The following is a 25,772-nucleotide window of genomic DNA, read 5'->3' on the forward strand; positions in this document are numbered from 1 at the left end:
TTGACATTAAAAATTTAAGGTGTATAGCACAAACAAGTGCTTAATTTTTGTTTGAGTTTTGGAATTTATCATTACTGTTTAGATTTTTTTTCCCTCAAGCACATAAAACCTCTGAGGGAAATTGTAGCTAAATTTAATCATGGGAAGGCAAAAGTGATTAGCCTACAAAACAGATCTTCCTTCCAAACATCTAAAGACAGGTTTTAATGTGGGCTAGAGTTTCACATTGTTACTTTCAGAAATAGAAATAAAGCAATTTTAAACTTTAAAATCATGTAAATAGGGAAGAACTTGGATTTTGGTTAGATCTAGTTTTTAATCCAATCTTTGACACTATAGTTAAGGCTTATAATTGTGCTAACCCCATAATCTCTCTGAGTTACTATTTTTTCTTTGTAAAATAATAATAGTGGTAGTAATTAACTGTTGTGAGGATCAAATTTGATATTGTATATAGAATATTTTCAGCCTGAGGGTGCTATGTAGATATAGTTTAATGATTTGAACATTGACTGGACATTATATATTGAGGATAAATTTAGGCTAGTATTTAATATGGCATTGTAACTTGGATAAATTTATTATGAATTCAGCTCCAGCTAAAATGACTCACTGAGATAACAATTTAAAAAATTAATATAAAAGAACCGCGAATTAAGGTGTTGGCTGAAAATACCAAGCATTCATGAGGCATATATCAAGTATAGTATTTTTGTATTTTTCAGAAAGAATTCAGAATTATGCTCCAGCTTTTACAATGTTGGGTTATTTAAATGAATATCTGCAACTGAAAAAAGAGGCAGCAGATGCATATCAAAGGTAAAGTATATATTTAATATTACCTGAGTAATGAAGATATTCTTTATTTTCTACTTGGATTTAATGGATCTATCATCAGAGCATCTTGTACAGTTGCAGGGTTTGTACTGAATAAATGTTTTATAAAAGTTCCTAATCTTTCATCATATGTAAACATGTTTCTAAAGGTGGGAAAGAGGGAAACTTGGGTATTTATGCATAGTCTTTATCCCACTATAGAATTTTAAACATTTTCTTTTTAGGAAAGTATAATTTTCTGCATGGAACTCTAGATTTCTCTATAGCTTGGTCTACTTTGTAAGATAAATTTGTTTAGCCAGGGAAGGTTAGAAGAAGAACCAAAAAATACCTTCCAGATAACATCACAAAAAGACCTGAAATAATTTGCAGACCTCTGAATCTTATTGTTACCTATATTTTTGCTAACAAGAATATCTTCATTCAAAAGAGACACTTTACTAAAGAGGAGAAAACTCTTTTTTTACCTTAACTTAATGATATGTATCATAGCGTTCCCTTTGTTAGATGCATTTATTCCATCAGAGAAGTAATTCCTTGGTTATACCCTTTATAGGCACTAGCAGTAGTTCAAAGGAACTACTTTGAACAAACTGCTAGCTGACTCTAGGAGTTTGTAAAACCAATTCTGGTTGATTATCTAGGTAAATGTAAAGAAGACTGATGATAAAGCTGCACTCTTAAGTATCTTTTAAAGGTACTTTCAATTTCTGTATATACTTTTCCCCCAATTGCTATTACTTCAGATTTAAACTTACAGCCACCATTTAAAACTACAACTCACTGGGAAGTCACAATAACTTCTTTTCCCTGTCTATGTAAATGGATATATCTAACAATAAAGATGTAAAGAATATTGTTGAATGTAGATTATTCAAAATATTTTTCTTTTGCCAAGGGCAATTTTGTTACTGCAGAATGAAGAAAAACAAGAGATCTATAATGTTACATTAAGAAGTTATGGCCGTGTATTATGGTAAGCAGAATATTTTCTGTTTATTTTTGTGGGACCAGTTCTGATTTTTACTCAAAAACATTTTATGAAATTTGCAGTAAATTCATTATTTTTAAATGGGAGTATCGTAAGCATTTTTTTTCACTTAAAAAAATATAATATTCTATTTTTGAAATTTGAATTTGATCCCAATCTGCCAAAACTTTTAAATGTAATTAAACTTAATTTGGAATAATTTGCTTGCTTCCAGTTGGGAGCAGAATATATCACTCTCTTACTACTCTTTAGAATACTAAAGAAAAGAAAATTTTTAATGTAGTTATTCTCTAGATGATGAACATTTCATTTCTAGATGCTAGCTTTACACACATCTCTTGTTTTTTTTTTTTTTTTTTTTTTTTTTTTTTTTTTTTTTTTTTTAAGGCAGAAGAGTGGGTAAGGGTAGGCAATGGGGGTCAAGTGACTTGCCCAGGGTCACACAGCTGGGAAGTGTCTGAGGCCAGATTTGAACCTAGGACCTTCCGTCTCTAGGCCTGGCTCTCAATCCACTGAGCTTATCTAGCTGCCCCCTACATCTCTTGTTTTTTACCCACCCTGAGGCTTCTCTGAATAACATCTGAGGTATTTGATACCTATTAGCCTGTGTAGTAACTTTTTGACCTGAAATCCTTAACAAGCAAAATCCCATTCACTCTTTGAAGATTATTGAAACATCATGTTTATGTCTTCCCATTTTCTTTTTTCTGCTGATAGATCAGGTAATTTCTTTTTCACACATACATAAGTATCTTTGTTAATTCTCTTCTAATCTTATTCCTCCCCAATCCAAATCTTTCTAAGTTATTTCAGGATAGTCTCTTTGTGTGCTTCTCTGCCTTCTTCACTTCTTTCCATTTATTTTTACCCTTTTCCTCTTTTTTCTACTTTTTCATCTTTGTTTTATTTGTGATAGTAGCTAATAGCCAAGTTCATGTACTCCTTTAAGATTTGCAAAATGCCATCCACACATTATCCTCTTAACCCTGTGAGATTTTTGTTATTGTTGTTCACTTGTTTCAGGCATGTCTGAGTCTCTGTGATCCCATTTGGGGTTTCCTAGCAAAGTCCAACAAGTTTATGTGCTGAGGATTTGAATAAAATCTACATTGACTTTCTTCTATCAATGAACCAAAAGACATAGGCGTTGCATCTATAAAGGAAGGATGTTTCATTTATTGCCACATATTTTTGTTTTTTACCCAGAAGCTATTAGAAAATTCATTTTGTTTGACACTTACTTGATCGATGATGCAGAAGAATAAGAGACCTATAATATGAAAATAGGAAATTATGTGTGATTATTATAGTCATTTGGGAAGGCTAAATTATAACATAGTTAGATAGAGCATTGGTCTTAGAATCAAGAAGATCTGAGTTCAAATTCTACGTCAGTCACTTATGGCTTTGTGATCCTGTACAAGCCACTTAACCTCTTTCAGCTTCAGTTTCCTCATCTGTAAAAAAGGAGGAAATAATAACATCTATCTCTTAGGGTTCTTTTGAAAACCAACTTGGATAACCTAGAGAAAATGCTTTGCAAACTTTAAAGTGCTATAAAATGCTAGCTATTTATTATTTCTATTAATTTTATGAAGTCCAAATGGAAGACCTTATCCATATAGATAGATTTTTCAGAAATGTGCAGATGACACTGTGCTGATCACCTGAAATCCCAGAGTACTATGGGGTTTCCTCAGTGAAATCCCAGATATTTAAAAGGGATCAACCCAATAGTCCACAGAGCAAGGGAAAAATAAAATAAAAAGGCCTGTGTCCTAGACATGCAGTTGGATGGACAGGCTTTCAAGTGAATGGATACATCAGCATGTGGATCTTGGGCACCACAGATGGACAGTGATTGGGGCTTGGTGTGGAACAGGAAGAAGGGAGTGGGGTGGATTCTATTTGGTATATATTGCACAGTCCTTTCAATATATCTTAATATTTATAGATTAATGCAGCAAAATTGGCTTCTTTATTCCTCACACACAACATTCTATTTCCCAGCCCTACCTTAATTCCTTCAAAGATTACTTCAGATGCCATTTATATGAGGCCCTTCCTTATTCTTTTTCCACCAAAATGATTTTGTGAATATTGCACATCTATTTGTATATTGTCTCCTGTGATACAATGTATGCTCCTTAAGGAAATTATTTCATTTCTGCCTATAACCCCAGCACCTAGCACAGCACATAGTAGATATTTGATCTGGTCAACTAATTCTTAATAAACATTTTCTGGAATCATCTAAGTTGGACCAGCCAAACAAAAACAATTTTATCTTATATCATAACAGAAAAGATATATAAACAGAAATTTTCAACTTAAAAATGGATTTTTTTTTTTACAAAAACTTATTTTTAAGTTGTTGTTAAAAAGTTGTTTTCCTCAGAAAAATCACCATCTTAATTTGGAAAGGATCTTAGCAATTACCCAGTTCATCATCCCACCCAATTTAAGGATTTCTTCAATAATAATTATGGTGAATAGAGAGCACAGACTCTGCTTGAATACTTCTAGTGACTGTGATGCCCCATACCATTTAAAAATAGATTCTTAAAACTTTACAGTGAAATAAAATCTGTACCCCTGTAATTGACCAATTTATCCTGGTTATACTACCCAAAATATGTTAAGAATAAAAATCGAATCCCTCTTCTACATAACTCTAATTATATATTATCAATACCCGACATTTAGATAGTATTTTAAATACTTCATTCTTAAGCCTTATAACAACCCCGTGAGGGAGATACTTCAGATATTATCGCCCTCATTTTATAGACAAGAAAACTGAGACCCAGAGAGGCAATCCAGGGCAACTGAAAGAATACTAGATTCAGAATTAGAGGACCTCATTTCAAGTCCTGCTTATGCCACTTACTATTTCAGACAAGTTTTATCACTTCTATGGGAGATGAGAGTTTTAAATCCTCATCAACTAGATGACTGGTCTGGCATCTTGAAGGTTTCTTCCAGCTATGAATTTAGAATTGTTGGCATAGTAAAATAGAGCACTAAGCCTAAAAATCAGGAAGTTTCAATTTTATATCCAGACTCATATCCTCCCTAAATATTCTCCTGGTAAAATATCCCTAATTCTTATAAATAGTATTCAAATCATATAGTGTGTTTTCATATTAGCCCTGAAAAAAGCATTCTTCATGAATAATTGTTAAGTCATCGGTCAGGCCTTATCTCTAGTGGTATAGATCCCATCCCTTTCAGACCACTTCATTCTGTGCAGTTCTTATCCAGATACCATCCATAGGTACCAATGCAGCTCTCAGGCTGGTAATCTATTCCTTTTCACTCTCACAGTGAGTGGTCTAATTCTCTTTCCAGGAAGCTTCTATTGTGCCATTTCTCATGTGCAAGTATTTACTGATTAGCTACAGCCTAAAGCAGCTGTATCAGTCAACTGAAATTTCAGTTCATAACCATATAGAATAAATAGAATAATAATGTGAAAGAAATGTATTTTTATGACAGGAAAAAGTACAGAATTATTATTAAGTACCTACTTTGTCATTAAATGAGATAATGTGTTTAATGGGCTTTGCAAACTTCTTAAAGAACTATTCATCTTTAGCTATTATCATCCCAGGACAAAAATGTTCACATGTGTAATTTAAATGGAGCAAAATTCAGAGACCATTACTATTTATTGAATATTCAGTTTGAATTACATATACACTTTTAATTTCTTTCTAAATAGTATTCTGTTTTATGGTATTTTAGTATTTTATAGTATTTAGTATTTTAGTATTAGGGGAATATTGAACCTCAACTATAAAAAAAGTAAGTACAAATGAATTTCTTGCAGGAATAGTTCTTAGTAAAATATATTTATTGGGTTGTTATACTTTTAGTTTTTGATGATATAAATTAGAGTCCTTTCCCTCTCAGTGCTACTGCTGAATATGATAAAGCCATTCAGGCTTTTAAGTCAACCCCTCTTGAAGACTTCGATGACATCATAGGTCTTGCACTTGCTTTATTCAAGAAAGGACTTTTTCAAGAGAGCAACAAAGGTGAGTCTGTTACCTGAAGCGAAAGTATGTCTTCACCAGGGATAAGTAGAATTTATCTTTATACTTTGAATGTTTTAATGTAGTTATAAAGTTCAAATTTTTGATACCATAAGTTGATAAGTTGGACAAAAACTAAACAGATCAGCCTTTTGGGTTTTTCTGGGGCATACTGAAACACTTGTTACTATTATTAGACTATGAGGCAAAACTCTGTTTATAGCATGACTTATTTATTGTGCCATGGGTCTAAACATTTGGGTATCTTATGGAATTACCTCTGACCCAGGCTGTGTTCTAGGTTTGGGTGCTTCCAAACCTCTTTGGGAAATCTGAGGTAGGAGAATGGTTGGATGGTAGAAAAAGGAATCTCAGAACAACTTTTGGGGCAGAGATTCCCAGAGATGTAGAACCTTAGTTAAATGGATTATTAATCCATATTGTATTCATTTAAAACAAAATGTAATAATAAAGATACTCATTCCTTTTGCCTCTGTTTTAAAAATTGGGATTACTTTTTATGCTATTTTATTTTTGTTTCCAAATCACCTTAATTAACAGCCTATGAGAGAGCCTTGTCCATTGTTGAATCAGAGCAGGACAAAGCTCATATCCTGACAGCCCTGGCAATAGCAGAATACAAACAAAATAAAATGGACACAGCCAAGACATTACTATTCAAATGGTATGTATAGTTGACATTGATTTTTTTTTTTAAACCCTTGTACTTCGGTGTATTGTCTCATAGGTGGAAGATTGGTAAGGGTGGGCAATGGGGGTCAAGTGACTTGCCCAGGGTCACACAGCTGGGAAGTGGCTGAGGCCGGATTTGAACCTAGGACCTCCTGCCTCTAGGCCTGACTCTCACTCCACTGAGCTACCCAGCTGCCCCGACATTGATTTTTTAATCATTTTTATATCAGGGGATGGCTAGGTTGAAATTTGTGTTTATTTTGAAGCAAAAACTACATTCTGGAAACAATTGTTGGTAGCCCTTTGGTTATCAACTATTGAAGTATCAGGTAGCGTTGGGAAAATCTTATCAAGTTTTTTTTCCTTATGACAATATACGCATGAATTGTTTCTGTATTTTTGGAGAGACAGGACAATTAGGAAACAGCCAGCCTATCTACATTGTTTTTTACTTAAAAAAATTTTTTCAGTCAGTAAGCTTTTATTCAGCACCTACTACTATGTGCCAGGCACTGTGGAGATGAAAAGAAATCCAAGAAATTTCTTGTCCTTAAGGAGCCCACAGTGTAATGGGGGGGAGATAACAAGTAACAAATATGTTCAGTTAGTCTATGTACAGGATAAATAGGCAATCATTAACAGAGAGAAAGTGCTAAAATTAAGAGGAGTTAGGAAAGGCTTCCTATAGAAGATGGGATTTTAGTTGGGAATTGAAGGAAGCTGGAAGGCAGAGGTGAAAAAAGAAAGCATTCCAGGTAAGGGGGGACATCCAGAGAAAATACTGAGGATCAAAAGATGTAGTATCTTGTAGGAAACAGGGAGGCCATTGCCACTTGACTGAAGAATATGTGGTAAAGAGTAAAATGTTAGAAACTTAGAAAGGGAGGAAGGGGTTATGCTATGAAGGACTTTGAATACCAGGTAGAGAATTTTGTATTTGATCCTGAAGGTAAAAGGGAGCCACTGGACTTTATTGAGTAGTGGGTTATGTGATCAAATTTCTGTCAAGGATGGAGGGAGTCATCAAAGGCTGACTTGGCGCAGGGTACAATAGGAAATATGATTGGTTTGAGAAGTGAACTTGTTTAATACTAATAGAGAGTCTTATTGTCTTTATGTGACCAGGAATCTTTATTGATGCCTGTTTCATGCTGCTGGATTTAGAACCTAAATTTTTACCTACTTCTCTTCTGTCTTAAATTTTAGTTCATTTTTTCATCCTCAAGTGGTGATGCCATTCATCTTTTCTACCAAAACTGAAAATTCAAGAACGTTACATTTTTAGTGGTTGTACAGGAACTTTTGAGTGTCTATTATATGTTTATAGTAGGTATTTTTTGATATGGACAAGTCAGGAGGGTAATTTCAGAAGTGTAATGTAACCACATAAAAATCTTCAAAAAGTATTTGCAAAATAAGATTAAAAAATGGGAACTATATACTCCTTGAAGGCAGGAACTTTATTCTAGTATTCATCTTTGTAACCCCAACACCTTACCTATGACTTTATATTTTAAACATCTTACATTAATAAACATTTGTTGAATGGAATATTATAGGACAGTGAGAGTTTCAGTTCAGTAAATACTTAATAAGTCTGATGAGGAAGACTTTTGTAAATTACAGATATTGTTTGCAAAGGATTAAAATTTTTCCTTTTCCATCATTGTACAGAAAGAGCTTTTCTCCTTTGTCACTGATACTAATTTGTATTGTTTCATTTTTTTCTTCCTTTTCTAACACATCTGTCTGATTGTTAGTTTTATCTGTACCATTACTGATATCCTTCCTTGGGCTACATTGCTAAATACTCCTGATCTCCAGGCATGTTTCCATCTTCTTGTTTCTTTCTGATTTCTTGTTTCCCCAAAATAGTTCTTATGTAAATTAGAGTTTTAATGCTTATTTACTACTAAAGAGAACTAAACACATTGCTCTATACCTCCCTTAAAACTACATTGGTTCAACAGGTATATCATTTTTTTGCAACATTATTCATTAATAATTGTTTTTATTTAATTCTTCTGAATACTTTTTGAATAACTTTTGGGACAAGTACAATCCAAACTCAGCAATTGCTAGGGATTCCTAGATTTTACCCAAAGTTTATAGATCAGAAGCGTGGTATAATGGAAAGAGTACTGGCCCAGAATTTGTGAGCTTCATTCTACTTCTCCCTAGCTATGAAAATTTGAGTAAGTTACTTGATCTCTAGGCCTTAGTTTCTTTTTTGGTAAAATGAGATAACAACTAATGTTTACTCCAATAAGAAATTTTGAGTCTGAGATGTATTTGTATATATTAATAAGATTTCCTATCCATTTTTACTTTAGCCTCTAAATCAGATTTCACTAGAGATTATATCAATTGCCAAAATTCTTGTAAGCCTTAAATGTCATTAAGTCCAAAAAAAATTGACTAGAGTTGTAATAGACATGAGTAAAATATGTAGCTTTTATATATAGAGAGTTCTGGTTGCTGTAACATTGTGCTAATTAGATGGAAGCTTTTTTGGGGAGTCATGAGAAATTAGATATTTTTACATTGAAGATGTTATTTTTTTCTTCTTTGTTACTCATTTCAGGATGGTTATTGAAGTCAAACATCATTATCAAAATTATTTCAGTAACTTCTTAAGAGGTTCACAGAACTTGACTCAGTATTTTTAAGGACTTTAAATAACTTGATTTGGGGAAAAAAGGTCTTTCCCAACTCCTATTCTTGCCCACCTTTAACCCCCTTTTCCCCCATAAGACTAAGAATCAGTTAAGCACATGGATTTTTGGTTATAATAGTACTAGTATGTAGTTTCATAATCCAGAGAAATCAGATTTGCTCTGGTGAAACCTTTTTAGTAAAAAATGATTTTAGGTAGTTTCTTTGACAGATAACTGTCAGCATCTTAGAAATTGTATACTGTTGTAAATTGTAAATTGTGTATTTTTTTTTTCTCTTTTCTGAACTTGCAGTTCTATCTTAAAGGAGCCAACCACAGAAAGCCTTCAGGCACTCTGTGCTCTAGGACTGGCAATGAAGGATGCTACCCTTTCAAAAGCAGCACTTAATGAATTATTAAAGCACATAAAACTGAAAGATGATGATTATCAGAAGTGCCTTATTACAGCAGCTGTTTGTGCATTACAAGGTCGAAATGTGTCAGTGCAGAGGCAGGTGTCTAAAGCTATCCACAGGTAAAAATCTGTATTTGAGAACTTTGAATTTCACTTATTGTAGTTAGCTTTAGTATAAGATTTGAGTGAGCATGTTAAAATGAATTAAGTCCATCATACAAATATTTGTAGTCTCAAGGTGTAGAATGAGATATACATTTCTAAGACACAGCAAATGTGGGAATTTATTTTGCTTGACTATGCCTATTTGTTACTAGAGTTTTGTTTTTGTTTCATGAACGGAGGGAGTTGAGGTAAAAAGGGGACTGGTAATATAACAACCATAGGCAAGTCGCCAAATTTTGACGTGCTCTAGGCTTCTCATGAAGATTGCAAATTATATTGATGTCATCAGTCTGAAGATATGAACACGTCTACCTGTCCCAATAAATGTATAAGCTCATTTGAGAAAGTAATAGGCTACCCTCATATAAGCTAAGTTTAAGAGAAGCATTTTTACTTGCAAGTTGATCAAGCCAGTTTCCTTTAGTAACTTGGTTCTTTGCAATCTTTTCTCAATTAATCATTTTCTGTGTAACTTAAATTTGACCCTTTAAAATATGAATCTCCTTAGTATTTAAGGCAAATAATTGCTCAGATAGTGAGATGATGTAGTACAGTGGATAAGGAAGTTGTTTTGTGTCAGGAAGACCTGGATTTAATTTTTCCTCTTCTATAAACTGACTGAGATGACAATGAGTATATCATCTAACCCCTCAGAATTATAAAAAGTTTCTTAGAGGGAATTCCCTCACTTTTATTTATCTCTTTTAATTATAATTGTATTGTACTTTTATAGAGATATTATACAGTCATACAACAGAAAATAGCTTATGTTTTTCTTGAAAACTAGGAATTTCCTATTGAGCAAGGAACATTTATCATAAATGAATTTTATATGACTAAAATAATTTATGCTTAAAGTTCTGAGGGGAAAAAATGAAAATTATTTTATTTGCTTTTGTATAAATAACTACATTTTAAACCATGTTATTTTTCTTTATCTCCTCTTTAGTAACCCAGCAGATCCTGCTCTTTGGTCTCTTTTATCCCGAGTAGTTCCACAGTATACCCCACGAAATGCCCAAGTAAGTTTCTCTCTAAAGTCTGACAAAATGTTATGGTTTTTTAAGTTTTACAACCATCAAAAAGTTGTAAGGGTCCTAAGAAGTCCATCTAGTTCAGCCCATACTTGGCTAAGAATCCCTACTATAGTATCACTAACATATGTTTATTCAACCAGCATTTGAAAACTTCCTCCCAAATGAAAATCACTCACTCCAAAAACAACTCATTCTTCTAATATAGCTCCAATGGTCTTGTAATTATGAAAATGTTCCTTATATTTAACTAAACTATATCCCTTTTAAAATTCTATCCATTGTTCTTACATTGTCCCTTTAAGCCAGTGATTTCCAAAGTGGGTGCTACTGCCCACTGGTGGGTGCTGCAGTGATCCAGGGGAAGCAGTGATGGCCACAGGTGCATTTATCTTTCCTATTAATTGCTATTAAAATTTAAAAAAAATTAATTTCCAGGGGGCTAAGTAATATTTTTTCTGAAAAGGGGGTGGTAGGCCAAAAAAGTTTGGGAACCTCTGCTTTAAGCCATGATCAAATCTAATCCTTTTTTCATGTGATAGTTTATAAAATAAGATCTTATTATGTCTTTTCTAGGTCAAAATGTTCCCAGTTCCTTCACTTAATTCTTTTATAGCTAGTTATTTTACTGAGAAACTGAATAGCATATAAATGTGGTTTGGTCAGGGACGATTTCAGTCAGAGACTGTAGCTAGTCTTTCTCCTCTTGGGTAATATTACCTCCTTGATTCAGTCTATTATAATATTTTATTTTGTTTGCCAGGCAACATTGTCAATTCCTATTAAATATCTAGTCTCCTAAAACACCTTGAACTTTTTCATAAAATGTGTCCATCCATTATGCCCATTTTGTGTTTGTAAAGTTGATTTTATAAACCCAAAATTAGGATTTAATGGTTAGAGTTTTAGATTTAAAGTCAGGCAGGCCAAAATTTGAATCTTGCCTTAAACATTTACTATCTGTGTGATCCTAAGCAAGTCCCTTAAGTGCTCTCAGCCTCATTTTTCCTCTTCTGTAAAATGAAGATAAAAATAGCACTTGCCTTAACAGGGTTCTTGAGGTTCAAATAAAAAAATATATAAAATTTTGCAAATTTTAAAATACTATATAAATGTTTAAGGTGATAAGATAAGTATCAGTTTATTAAATTCATATTTAACCTTTGCAGATCTTTTTGGGAGCTTGACTTTGTTATTCAATATGTTAGCTATCCCATACCTCAGCTTCATTCCGTTGGCACATTTGACAAGTGTGCTGCCTGTGGATTTAGATCATTGATAAAAATGTTGAAGGAGTGGCAAAGAATAGATTCTTGAGACATGACAGTAGACATCTTCTTTCAAGTTGTTACTAATCCATTAGTGATTGATTACTCTTTGGTTCTGGCCATTCATCCAGTTTCTGAATCCACCTAACTATACTGCTGTCTACAAATATTTATAACAATACAAATAAACTAATTTGGTTAATGGGACTCGTTTGCACCCCATTTGACACCAGGTTTGAGCACCATATTTTTTGAAGGCTATTGATGAACTATTGAGAGTAGTGAGGGAGGACAGCAGAATGATCCAAGGCCTCAAGATCTTGCTGTAGGAAGAATGGTTGAAGGTGCTTAACTCAGAGAAGAGAAGAACTGAGTGGATGTGGGGCATCTAAGTGTTTTCTGGTATTTGAAGGACTGTCTGCTGTAGGAAGAGGACTTATACTAGTTCTACTTATTCCCCTAAGAGTAGAACAAGGGACAAATGATAGAAGTTGCAAAGAAGTTTTTATGGCTTGATTTAAAGATAGAATTCCTAATCTTTAAAACTGGGCTCAAATGGAATTGGATGCCTTATGGAGAAATGATCTTACTAGAGGCCTTCAAGAACAATCTAGAGGATCTTTTGTTAGGGATCTTGTAGAGGGGATTCTTATTCGGGAATGAGTGACTAGATGGTTGCTGAGGTCCCTTCCAACTCAAATTCTTTGATTCAGATGTTTTGTGATTTATTTCAAAATTATTTTTATTTTATGCCTTTTATTGGTTGTATAGGACTTCCAAGGATATTGAGATGTTAATACTGCCAAGGATTTATGCTTTTGATATAGGAAATATAGCTTTGTTTAGAGAACTCTTGAGAAAGGACAGTATCAAAGTCCAACTGATGTCTACATATGAGAAAAGAATAAAAAAATCCACAAATAATAGAAAAATAATTGGGCGAAACTTCCTCTTCACCTACAGAATCCATTTCATGGGATTATAGATTTGAAGCTGGAAATCTAAATACCTATTTTTCCATTATTTATCAAGCCTGCTACTTAAAAAAAATTAGTACCTTACTTTATAGTTCCTCTTGAGATTTTTTTATCATCTCTGATAATCTGATAAGGATGGCTTAGTTGATAAGAAGGCGACATGGAAATGATTTTTTAGCTTATGCTTCCAGCTCTGACTCTAGGAGCATGGAGTTTATTGTATATATTTCAAGACTCATTTCACACAAAAGAATCCCCCCCCCTCCCCTTGGAAACTTCGCAGATGCGCAGAAGTTACAAATTATGTCATATCAAAACAAAAAACATTGGCTTCAGAATAGAACAAGGTCAAGGCTGAATTTTGACTGGGTTCTTATCAGAAAGCCAAGTTGGGGAATATTTTTCTCAGAGTTGAATTTCCCCTGCTAAGGTTTTGGCCTTGGCTATACCAGGCAGCTGCATTCCTGGCCATAGGGGAGCAGTGTTAATCCTTTTAACTGCTGGTTAGCTAGGAACTTAAAGCTTTTCAATAAGGCCACAATACTTTTCAATAAGAAATCACAAGGATCACAAAAGGGGTCAAAAGAGGGGTCTCAGATTTTTATCTATTCTCTTATTGGCTTCCCACGTATTTCCCCCTTTTTTTAAAATTAAAATGATTTATTACACAGGAAAACTTTTAATAATAAAAGGAGTCATCAATTAGTTATAATTATCAGCTATAGTTGGATCTGATAGGATTTACAGATTAAACTATTTATTTATAGCTCTCTACAAGTTCCTTCAGTTCTGTTGAAAATGATAATAAATAAGGTAATGGATAATGGAGACACCAGGGATATTATAATAAAACTAAGTAATTGTGGGTACACACACTGGGGTTAAGAGAGACTGGACCAGGATGGAAAGAACAGAGTTTACTGGATTCACACAGGAATGGCAGTTGGTCTTAACTGTCACTCAGCTTCCCCTAGGCCAGAGTCTAGAAACAAGCAGGCAAGGTAAGAGGGATTAACTGGTTTTAATTATGTTCAACTAAAAGGTGGGATAGGGATGTCTATTCTAAAACCTTAAATCCTAATGACAAAACCCACAGGGCAAAGGGAAGACTCATTCTACTCTAAATCTAAGTGATCTAACAAGCAGGGCCCAAGTTGCAGTGGAGTCTCTAGAAGGCTGAATCAATCCTGGTGCCAGCCAGTGTTGAATCAGCACAGCTATGGATCAGAGGGGTGTCTTTGAGGGTTCTCACAACTTTCCAAAGAGGTTCACAGGATGCCAAAATCCTAGGTGGTCCAAGATATCCAAGAAGAAAGAGTGTAGTTGAGAAACTGTCCACCAGGTCCCAAACTTCTCCTCTTCTTAGTGCAGCTCTGTTGTTGCTGGAAATCCCCCTCCACTCAGGATCCCAAGGAAATCAGGAAGCAGGGTCTGAGATCTCCCTGGGCTGGCAACAGTTTTTGCCCACCACTAATGGAGGGCACACACACTTCCTCCTCCTTCATTCTATCCTAGAATGCTCCAGCTCCAGCCTGCTAGATGAACCTTAATTCTTAATTACTAACTAATCTAATCTTCCTCACAACAGTTCCAACTAAAAAACTTCTCTGGTGATTGATCGAAAGGGTGCATGGTGGTATTTTCTTTGGATTCAGTTGAGTTTCATGGTTTAGATTGGAAGCTTTCTGTGTTATTATTATTTAATTTTTGAATTAATCATTGAAATAGTAGAGTATAGGAATGAATTTTATTAAAATTTGAAGTTTTAACAATTTTACTGAGCATTTTATGTAAATAGAAGCAAATAATTAGAAAATATCACATCAAGTCCACAAACGTTTATTAAGAACTTATGTGCTAGGCACTACTAAGTCTGGAAATACTAAGAAAGGCAGAAGTTAGTCTCTGCTTTCATAGAGCTCTCAATCTATTGGGGGAGCCCAAATGCAAATAACCAAGTATAAATGAGATATGCAGGGCAAATGGTGGGAAGGTAATATTAAGGGAGAACAGAAAAGGCTTCTTTTGTAGAAGGTAGAATATTAGTTGATATTTGAAAAGGAAGACAGGGAAACCAAGAGACAGAAGTGAGGCAGAAGCAGAGAGTTCCAGACATGGGGGAATAATCTCTTAATATCTTTTGCAATTTTAAATCTGCATTCTTATGCTTTTTGAGAGTAAAAGTTGTATGGGATGAGAAGAGCTGGAGGTGGAGACAAGGAAGGAAAGAATTCTAGGCATGGGTGATTGAGAAGATGAAAGTGTGCTCCACAGCAATAGTAAAAATTTAGGAAGAGAAGAGGACTTTGAATTTAAGATGTGATTGTTTTGTCATTTCAATTGTATTTGACACTTCATGACTTCTTTTGGAGTTTTCTTGGAAAACACTGGAGTGGTTTGCCATTTCTTTATCCAATTCATTTTATGGATATGGAAACTGAGGCAAACAGGGTTAAATGACTTGTTGAAGGTCTTACAGTTAGTGTCTGAGGTGGAATTTAAACTCATATCTTCCTGACTTTGGACCCAGGACTCTATCCACTTCACCACCTAGCTGCCTTTGAAATTAAGATGTCTGTATCTAATTTGAGATATCTAGTAGGCAATTGGAGATGGGGATAATTACCAATGCTAGTTACTTTTAATTGATAACATCATTATGGCTTTTAAAAAATATATTGGTGTCATAACAGTAATGAGCTACTCTTAGTAATAATAATGAGTTGCCTCAAATAAAGAACTTTTGGGTTTGATGAATTGGAAAAATCCTAACTTTTCAAATCAGAATTGCAAAGGTATTGCTTTTTTTTTTCTGGGACTTTACATATTTGTTACAAAGGAAGATTTCTCATTGAGAAGGGAACCCCAGAATATGGCAGGTTAGTGGGTAGCAGTAGATAAGCCTTCCCCTCCAGAAAGGTATAACAGTAAAACATTTTTTCCCAATATGCTCAGAAAACAAAAAGTATAAAAAAGGACCTAAACAAATTAGGCAGTTTTTGTTAATATCTTCATGAATTTTATGTAGTGGTATATGTTGTATATGTATGAGTATTTTTATACAATTTTATATATTAAAGTGTCTTATTTGTCTCATGATTCTTATTTTTGGAGAAATATTTTGTTTGATGATTATTTTCATAATATAAATTCTAAACAAAATATTTTTTTAAAGGGTGATGAGGTGGCTTAGTGGATTGAGAGCCAGGACTAGAGATGGGAAGTCCTAGATTCACATCTAGTCTCAGAAACATCCTAGCTCTCTGATCCTGCCCAAGTCATTTAACCTCCCTTGCCTAGCCCTTACTGATTGTAAGATGGAATGTAGGGGTTTTTTAAAAAAAGAATTTTAAAAGATGACATCTTTACTTAACTATTTTGTGCAATTTCTGCAACAATCATAATGTAATTGTTCAATATTTTATATTTTAGGGTGGAGCTGTAGCAGGAAAAGTGGCTCATATACTTGACTCAAATCATGGAAAGGTTTGTTTCCCTTATTGCAAAGAAATATTCCACCTTGATATAAGTCATATTATTAATATAGGAGAATTAAATGACTTTCAAATGTGATATAGGGGTCATGTCATATCCTCAGCCTGTTGTTACCCTGGTAATTTTTGGGACAAATGCAAACATAAAAGTAGATTATTTGGGGGCAGCTGGGTAGCTCAGTGGATTGAGAGTCAGGCCTGGAGACGGGAGGTCCTAGGTTCAAATCCGACCTCAGACACTTTCCAGCTGTGTGACCCTGGGCAAGTCACTTGACCCCCATTGCCCACCCTTACCACTCTTCCACCAAGGAGCCAATACACAGAAGTTAAGGGTTTGATAAAAAATAATAATAAAAAATAAAATTAAAAAAAAAAAGTAGATTATTTGACAGTATTCTTTTTCATTATACAGAAAGCCTTATTGTATACTGCAGTCAATCAATTGGCAATGGGAAGCAATTTAGCAGAAGATGGTAAAAATGATCCACTGAAGACCATTCAGAAGGCAGTCCTATTATCTCCAGGTGAATAGCATAAAAATTAGTATTTTTAATAATTCACAGTCTAAAGGGGCTTTATGAAAAAATCTAATACTTTAACACCTTATTTGTTTATATGCAAATGTTCTGATAACTAAAAATAGTTTTTATCTCTTCATTAAAACAGACCCATTAGAACATGAACTTAGAAATATACTTCATTGAAAAATTATTTTAAAATATTGCAGTTGTATTTGGAGTAAATAGAATAATTTTAAAGCAAATGAACTCTCTATTTTCCCCCCTTCTACTCTAGTAGTTTAAATTAATGAGGTTTTAATATAGATATTAAGTTGTTTTCTGTATGTCTGTTTAGTCATAACTGGAAGATTAGCTTCTTGAGCAAAAAGATACTTACTGAGTAATTCTTGTGTGTATAATACTGAATAGTGATGATGATGTAAAGGTCTAAGAGATCTTATGGCTGTTTGTGCTAATTAACACAACTTTACTCTGTGGCACTCTTAACCTCAACCAGTAATCTCATTAAATTTGTTAAATGTAAATTAACATGGACACTTGTTGGAATAATAAGACTTAGAGCCAGAAGGAATATTAGGAATCCTGATCTGGGTTCTTCTTGCAGCAAAGGGAGGGAAGGAAATAAACATTTATAAACCATTTACAAAGTACTATATATACACTGTGATAAACACTTCACAAACATCATCTCATTTGATCCTCACAGCAACCCCAAGAGAGGTACTATTATTGTCCCCTTTTTATAGTTGAGGAGACTAAGGCAACAGAGGCTAAATTACTTACGCAGCGTAACACAACTATAGTAACAAGTGTCTAAGGCTTAATTTGAACTCATGTCTTCCTGATTTCAGGCCCAGCACTCTTCCCACTGTACCAATTAGCAATAATCCTTTTACTCTTCCTCATTACAGGCATAATTTCAGGTATTCGCCTTTCTCATCAAGCATCTTACATCTCATACCCTTTCATTTGAGGGCTTTTCCTTTTACTGAAAAAATGGAGACCATTTTCCATGAGCTCTCTCTTTTCTACTTCTCACATTAAAAAATCCTTTGACATCATCCCTCTTTCCTCTTCCTCCCTTCCATTTCCCTGTGCCCGGATAATGAGAGGCTTTTTCCTTGCCAAGGCTTCAACATAAGTCTTTGAGTTTGACTCCTCCCATTTTCTCCAGCAGATGCCCCCATTCTCCTCTCTTCTCTGCTCTTTGTTAGCCACATTTCTAGAAAAAACACTGGTACCCAGTAAGATTATGTAGTAAATATGTGTGCTCAGCAAGCTCTAATGGCTCCTTATTGCCTTTAGAGGGGAATAAAAACTCCTGCGGCTTTTCTTAGTAATGAGAGTCCATTTAGAAATGGCCTTTTCCCAGGTTACCTCCCATTCCTGGAATGTCTTTCATCTTTACTTCTACCTTTCATGATTTCCAGCTTCCTTCAAGGCCCAGTTCAAGTGAAAAGAGCATCAAGAGTATCTAGAGTCAGAGGACCTGGATTCAAATATCACCTCTGTCATTTGATAGTCAGTAGTAGTCAATAAACCTTTATTAGGTGCCTTCCTTCTCTCAATGAGGATACAAAGAGGGCAAAAGGCAGTCCCTGTCGTCAAGGAGCTCACAGGCTAATTGGGGAAACCGACCTATGAAGACAAGGTGCCAAGGGGTAAGGGGATATACCAATCACCATCAGGATATGATGAAATCCTGCAGCTAGGTTAGAAATGATGACGGAAGATTTAAATGGAGCATGAGGGAGGAGCTATCCATTGTTAACAAAACTACACTGAGGGCAGTGAGGTGGCTCAGTGGATGGAGTTCCTGCACTGGAGATGGGAGGTCTTGGGTTCAAACCTGGCCTCAGACACTTCCTGGCTGTGTGACTCTGGACAAGTCACTTGACCTTAGTTGTCTAGTCCTTACTGTTCTTCTGCCTTGGAACACATTCTTAGTATCAATTCTAAGACAGAAGGTAAAGGTTAAAACAAAGGGGGGATAGGAGTTTCAGAGTTCAGGTATTATGATTTCAGGATGATGTTTTTGGGAGGCAATGATGAATTTATATCATTGAGTGCATATATTAATAGATAGGGAGGGCATAGGTTAATGAATTAGGCATGCAACTTAAAAAACTAGAAAGCAAACAAATTAAAAATCCCCAGATGAAAACTAAATTAGAAATACTAAAAACTAAAAATCAAAGGAGAAATTAATAAAATCAAAAGTAAAAGAACTATTGAATTAATAAGACTAGAAGCTGATATTTTGAAAAAATAGATAAAATAGACAAAGTACTAGTAAATCTAATTAAAAAAGGAAAGAAGATAACCAAATTAACAGTATCAAAGATGAAAAGGGAGACCTTACCTCTAAAGAAAAGAACATTAAGGCAATCATTAAAAACTATTTTGCCCAATTATATGGCAATAAATATAGCTATCTAAGTGTATGGATGAATATTTAAAAAAATATAAATTGCATAGATCAGTGATGGGCAAACTACGGCCTGCAGGCCAGATATGGGCCCCCTGTAATGTTCTATCCAGCCATGAGGCATCATTCCTAATCTGACGAATACAAAGAGTAGGATACAATACAATGAAACTTCGAAAGAGTTGCCTTAGAAACAGACTGACAGATGAGCATTTTCTTTCCTTTAGCCCCCTTTTTAAAAAGTTTGCCCATCACAGGCCTAGATTAACAGCAGAAGAAATAGAATACTTAAATAATCCAGTATCAGAAAAAGAAATTGAACAATCCATCAAAGAACTCCCTAAGAAAAAATCACCAGGGCCTGATGGATTCACAAGTGAATTCTATCAAACATTCAAAGAACAACTAATCCCAATACTATACAAATTATTTGACATAATAAGCAAAGAAGGAGTCCTACCAAATTCCTTTTATGACACTAATGTAGTACTGATTCCAAAGCCAAGTAGACCAATCTCCCTAATGAACATAGATGCAAAAATCTTAAATAGAATACTAGCAAAAAGACTCCAGTGAGTAATCATGAGGGTTATCCATCATGATCAGGTGGCATTTATACCAGGAATGCAAGGATGGTTCAACATTAGGAAAACCATCCACATAACTGACCATATTAACAAGCTAACAAACAAAAATCACATTATTATCTCAATAGATGCTGAAAAAGCCTTTGACAAAATACAACACCCATTCCTTTTGAAAACACTAGGCAGTATAGGAATAGAAGGATCTTTCCTAAAAATAATAAACAGTATATATCTAAAACCATCAACAAACGTCATATGGGAGGCAATGCTGAAGGCCAGGAGAACATCCAGGTGAGAAGTGAAGGGAAATTTGATGTCAGCACAATAATAAATGCTGGTTGACCAACCAATCTGGCCTCTTCTAGGTTTCATTTTTTTCATCTGTAAAATAAGGTGATTGAACTAAATCATAGGATCATAGATTTAGAATTGGAAAGAATCTTAGAGGGCATTGAGTCAAAACCCCTTTCAGATGGAGAAACTGTGGCTCAGAGAGATTAAATGACTTTCCCTGGATCATATAACTTATAATTGTCTAAGGCTGATTTCAGCTCTAGTAACCTGTCCATTTTACTGCACTTCCAATTGATCTTTTTTCCTCTACTAGGATGCTTCCCCTTATTCTATGTCCTTGTATCTAGGACTTACATAGTGCTAGAACTTGTATAAAATGCTTGATAAATGCTTATTGAATTGGACTACTAATTCATATAAGGATATTGCCACTGAGTTACTATCATTAGTATTTGTACTTTATTTTTGACTCACTTATGCTTTTTTTAATGACTTGGTTATGCAAGTATGGAGTTGTAGGCCACCTGGCTAGAAATAGGAATAATAGGAAATAGATAAATAGATAAATTATATTTGACACCTTGATCCTAACTTTGGTCTTATTAGCGAAGTGCTCTAATCAAATGAACTACTTAGAAATAAGAGAATTACATAAGGAGAACTTTTTTAAGGTGTTATCATTCTTTGTGGATGAATAATAAATAGCTAGCAAATCTTACAGGATAGATACTGTGATGAGTCTCTTTTTGTTTTTTTCAACATTATGACCTTGATTAGTCAGAATTTCTTTAAAACATCGAAATTTTCTCTCAGGATTTTCAGGTATTAAAATGGTTTCTTTTATTTATGAATATAGTGCCTTTTAGCGGTTTTCATAGAGCATATTGGCATACTAATGAAATTTGTGCTTTATTAATGGGTTCTGTTTTTAGATGATCCTGCTGTTTGGGCAGGGCTAATGGCGGCCTGTTATGCTGACAATACATTGGCTCTCTTAAATAACACAAAACCAAAGAGGACAGAACTAGATATAGCACTGTTAACTACTATTTCTGCTACAGGTAAAGTGAAAAAGCTTTTTATACATAACTTAGTTTAAACTATTTAGGTATTGAAGTATAAAGAAATAAATATTAACTTAAGCATATTTTATTATGTACAATGCATTTCTTAAAGAGTTAATTAAAATACTTGTCTGTCTTGAAACTTTTTAAAAAAATCAATAGCTCTTTTTAAAAAAGTTGAACAGCTTACCTATCTATTTTGTATAAACATAGGTTAAAATTGAAAACAAAAATAAACTTGTTTTTACTTACAGTCAAAGAAAAAGAAAAAGAACTTCCTGAAAAATACATTCAGAATATTGAAAAGTGGTCCCTTTGTCAAGCTCTTACTGGTTTAATAGAAAAAGGGAAAATTTCAGAAGCTGAGGCCCTCTGCACAAAGGTACTGTGATAGGTGAAAATAAATGACTTCTCAGTTCCTGAAGTACTTGGAGAAAAGCATACTCCATAATTACTGTTTCTACTTTGAGGATAAAATCTTATTGGAGGAAACACAGTATGATGGCAAGGACGCTGCATGAGGGGTCATGTGGCCATTTGGAAAAGATTTTGAAATCAAAAGTACTCTGACATTAATAAGGATGGTTTTATTAGAATCTTCTTAGCACTGTGAAGAAGGCAGTATTTTTACAAATGATGGCTTCCTCAAACTATGACACTTGTTAATTTAAAGGATTCTTTTGTGATCTCAGCCCTATCTTGTTAGCTTATATTTAACCTTTTATTCATGACAATAATACCTAATGTCTTAGAAAATCGCTAAAGTTGCTGGGGAAGTAAAAGGAGTTTTTGAAGTCATCATAGTCTTTAGGTTCTATTTGTAAAGACAGACTTTTTTACTTTATCCCATTCATACTTGTACCTAGTCATATAGAAGTAATTCTGATAGATTGTACTCTCCTTTGCCCAACACAGATTGCAAGTGTTCCTTAACAATCAATCACTTTGGGATTTCTATAGCCAAAATATGTATTCCTTGCTATTTAACCTTCAAACACAGCTTTCCCATACTATCTAGAACTCACAGATTGTATCATAGATGCACAATACCACCAAGACCTTTCCAAATTGGTAGACTCTGATTAAAGCTTTAATAGATATATGCTGCTATCACATCACCATCAGTGATCTGTGATTTCATTAGCATGTGAACTCCCTTTACCAACAAAGATTGAAGCCCACGCATAACTTAAAAAATAATTTTTATAATTTAGATAGTTGCTTAAGGATTAGAGAAGTTAGATAATTTACCCAGGGTCACACAGCTAGTGAATGGCAGAGGAGGGATTTCAATCCAGGATTTCCTTACTTCAGGTCCATTATTCTATTCAGTTTGTTATATTATCTTTCATTTCCCCCTTTTTCTTAACTTTTTGTCATTAAAATCTTAAAATCTCATTTTAGAGCAAGAGGAAGGATTATAAGAGGGTGAAAAATAGGTTTCATTTTTATATCTCTTGACATTTAAGGAATTATGGAACCTGAACTCTGAACTTCCCTATGATGGGAAGAAAGGGAAAAATCCCTGCTAATGGAAAAATAATTTGGTAATATAATATGTTCCATTTAAGTACAATGCTTTGGTGTTAACTTTTTCATTTTATGATTATTTACTTCCTGAAGAATCATTTCTTAGCAGAGATCATAAATTAAAGTGTCAAACTGAATCAAATTTAATTGTTTTAAAACCGAAAGAACAGTAAGAGTACTTAAATATATTTCATTATACTTCAAAGCAATTTTTGACATTCTCTAAATTAGAAGGGAATTTTTGCAAAGTTTTGCAGAAGTTACAGACAACATGCAAAGCCAGCAGACAACCCTGAAAAAGTTTAGAAACTCACAAATGCAAAAAACATAGGTATAATATTGTATAATAACATATTTTATCTTTTAATACCACGAAATATAGGCAATTTCTTTTTTAAAGTTAAAATAAGAAAAAGTTAAAGTTTGCAAAAAGAATGAATGCCAGCAGACAATACCCAAAGGCTAGAAACTTAGAGATATCTTTAAAAATTTAAAAGTTATAAATGCATATAAGATATTGTAAACACCTCACAAAAGAAAAAAAGCTCTTTCTCTGGTAGGACCAAAACATTTTATGCAGATTTTCCAGGTTATGGAGGTGCCCCTAACCCCTGTGATATGGAAGGGATATCTGTACATAGAGAGAAGGAATGAAGTAAGCAGAATTGAAATTCAAAAAAAGTTAAGGGATGGGAAGGAGGAACACAAAGGGAGAAGAAAAAAAGAAAAGATAGAAGTGAGTAAATTATCTCACATGAAGCAGTGTCTCAGAGGAGAAGATGAGAGATGTGGCGGGCAGTGCTTGAACTTTACTCTCATTGGAATTAATGGGGAAATTAATAGGGAAAAAATAAAAAAAATAAAATGGGGTGGAAAATGGGGAAAATAAGATATAGAGCAACACACAATTAGTAATCATAACTAAATGTGAATGAGATGAGCTCATCCGTAAAAAGGAAAAGGATAGCAGAGTGGCTTACAAACCAAAATTCCACAATATGCTGTTTTAAAGCAGAGACACACACAGAGCAAAAGCAAGGGGCTTGAGCAGAATCTCTTCAGCTTCAGCCAAAGTAAAAAAAGCTGGGATAGCAATCATGATTTCAGACAAAACAAAAGCAAAAAATGATCTAATCAAAAGAGATAAGGAATGGAATTATATCTTGATGAAGGGCACCAAAAACAATGAAACTATTGATACTAAACATATTTGCACCAAATAGCAAGCATTCATATTCCTAAAGGAAAAGTTACATAAATTTCAGAAGAAAATAGATGGTAAAACTTTACTAGTGAGGGACCTCAGACTTTCCTTCTCAAAAGTAGATTAAATCCAACCAAAAAATAGATATAGAATAGTTAGATATAAGACCTCGGGGAAAAACATCATGGAATAAGAATTACATTCCACAAAGGGCAGCAAAGACAAAATAATTGGAAACTAAATAATCTTAAAGAATGAATGAGTCAAAGAACAAATCATAGAAACAATCAGTAATTTCATTAAAGAGAATTGACAGTGAGGAGACAAAATACCAAAATTTATGGGATGCATCCAAAAGCATTATTAGGGGGAAATTTATATCTCTAAATGCTTATATCAATAAAATACAGAAAGAGCAGATCAGTGAATTGGGCATGAAATTAAAAAAGACAACTAGAAAAAGAATAGATTTAAAAATCTCCAATGAAACACCAGATTGGAATCCTGAAAATCAAAAGAGATATAAATAAAAGTAAGAAGATAATTGAACTAATAAATAAGATAAGGTGCTGATTTTATGGAAAACAAAACAAAACAACCCATTGGTTGATTTGATTTAAAAAATGAAAGCAAACCAGATTGCCAATATCAAAAATGAAATAGGTGAAAACACAACTAATGAAGAAGAATGAAAAGCAATTATTGGGAGTAATTTGTCCAACTATAGCTCAATAAATCTGATTATCTAAGTGAAATTGCTATATAATTGCAAAAATGTAAATAGGGCAGATTAACAAAAGAGGAAATAGAATACTATTCTATTTGGAAATAGAAACTATTTGGAAAAACAGAGGAAGAAGGAATCCTTCCAAATTTCTTTTATGCCACAGATATGGTACTGATACCTAAACCATCAAGAGCTAAAACAAAAAAAGAAAACTAGACCAGTTTCTCTAATGAATAAAAATGATAATCTTATACTAATTTACCTATTCAGTGTTATATCAGACTACCCAAAAATTATTTTTGAGAACTAGAAAAAATAACAATTTATCTGGAAGAATAAAATGTTAAGAATATCAAGGGAATTGATGAAAAAGATTATGAAGGAAGGAGGCCTAGACATCCAGTTTGCAAACTGTACTATAAAGTGGTAATCATCAAAATAATCTGGTATTGGCTAAGAAATAGAGTAGTGGATCAATAGAATATGTTAGGAAATTAACACACAGTAATCAGTGACCATAGTAACCTAGTGTTTGATAAATTCAAAGATCCATACTCTTGGGAAAGAACTCAATTTTTGACAAAAAGTTCTGGGAAAACAATATAGCAGAAACTAGGCACAGATGAACAACTCACACCAAATACCAAGATAAAGTCAAAATGAATACTTGATCTAGAAATAAACAAATTAGGAGAACATGGAAAAGTTTACGTGTCAGATTTATGGATAAGAAAAGAATTTATGACCAAGCAAGACATAGAGAATATTACGAAAAATGGAATGGCTAATCTTGTTTACATTACATTAAAAAGTTTCTGTACAAACAAAACCAATACAACCAAAATTAGAA

General features: G+C 33.8%; 1 protein-coding gene across 1 annotated transcript in view; it reads left to right on the top strand.

The window, feature by feature from the left end:
* TTC37 (tetratricopeptide repeat domain 37) overlaps positions 1-25,772 on the top strand; it is a 128,046-nt gene that overhangs the window by 86,697 nt on the left and 15,577 nt on the right. Inside the window, exons 29-38 of the mRNA XM_044662727.1 lie at positions 726-819; positions 1,736-1,813; positions 5,744-5,868; positions 6,427-6,550; positions 9,528-9,749; positions 10,744-10,816; positions 16,506-16,559; positions 16,980-17,091; positions 21,330-21,458; positions 21,722-21,843. Of these exons, the coding sequence (XP_044518662.1) occupies positions 726-819; positions 1,736-1,813; positions 5,744-5,868; positions 6,427-6,550; positions 9,528-9,749; positions 10,744-10,816; positions 16,506-16,559; positions 16,980-17,091; positions 21,330-21,458; positions 21,722-21,843 (1,133 nt within the window). The remainder of the gene's footprint in view (positions 1-725; positions 820-1,735; positions 1,814-5,743; positions 5,869-6,426; positions 6,551-9,527; positions 9,750-10,743; positions 10,817-16,505; positions 16,560-16,979; positions 17,092-21,329; positions 21,459-21,721; positions 21,844-25,772) is intronic.

This window comes from Gracilinanus agilis, chromosome 1 (genome assembly GCF_016433145.1).
Source record: "Gracilinanus agilis isolate LMUSP501 chromosome 1, AgileGrace, whole genome shotgun sequence".
Taxonomy (NCBI): domain Eukaryota; kingdom Metazoa; phylum Chordata; class Mammalia; order Didelphimorphia; family Didelphidae; genus Gracilinanus; species Gracilinanus agilis.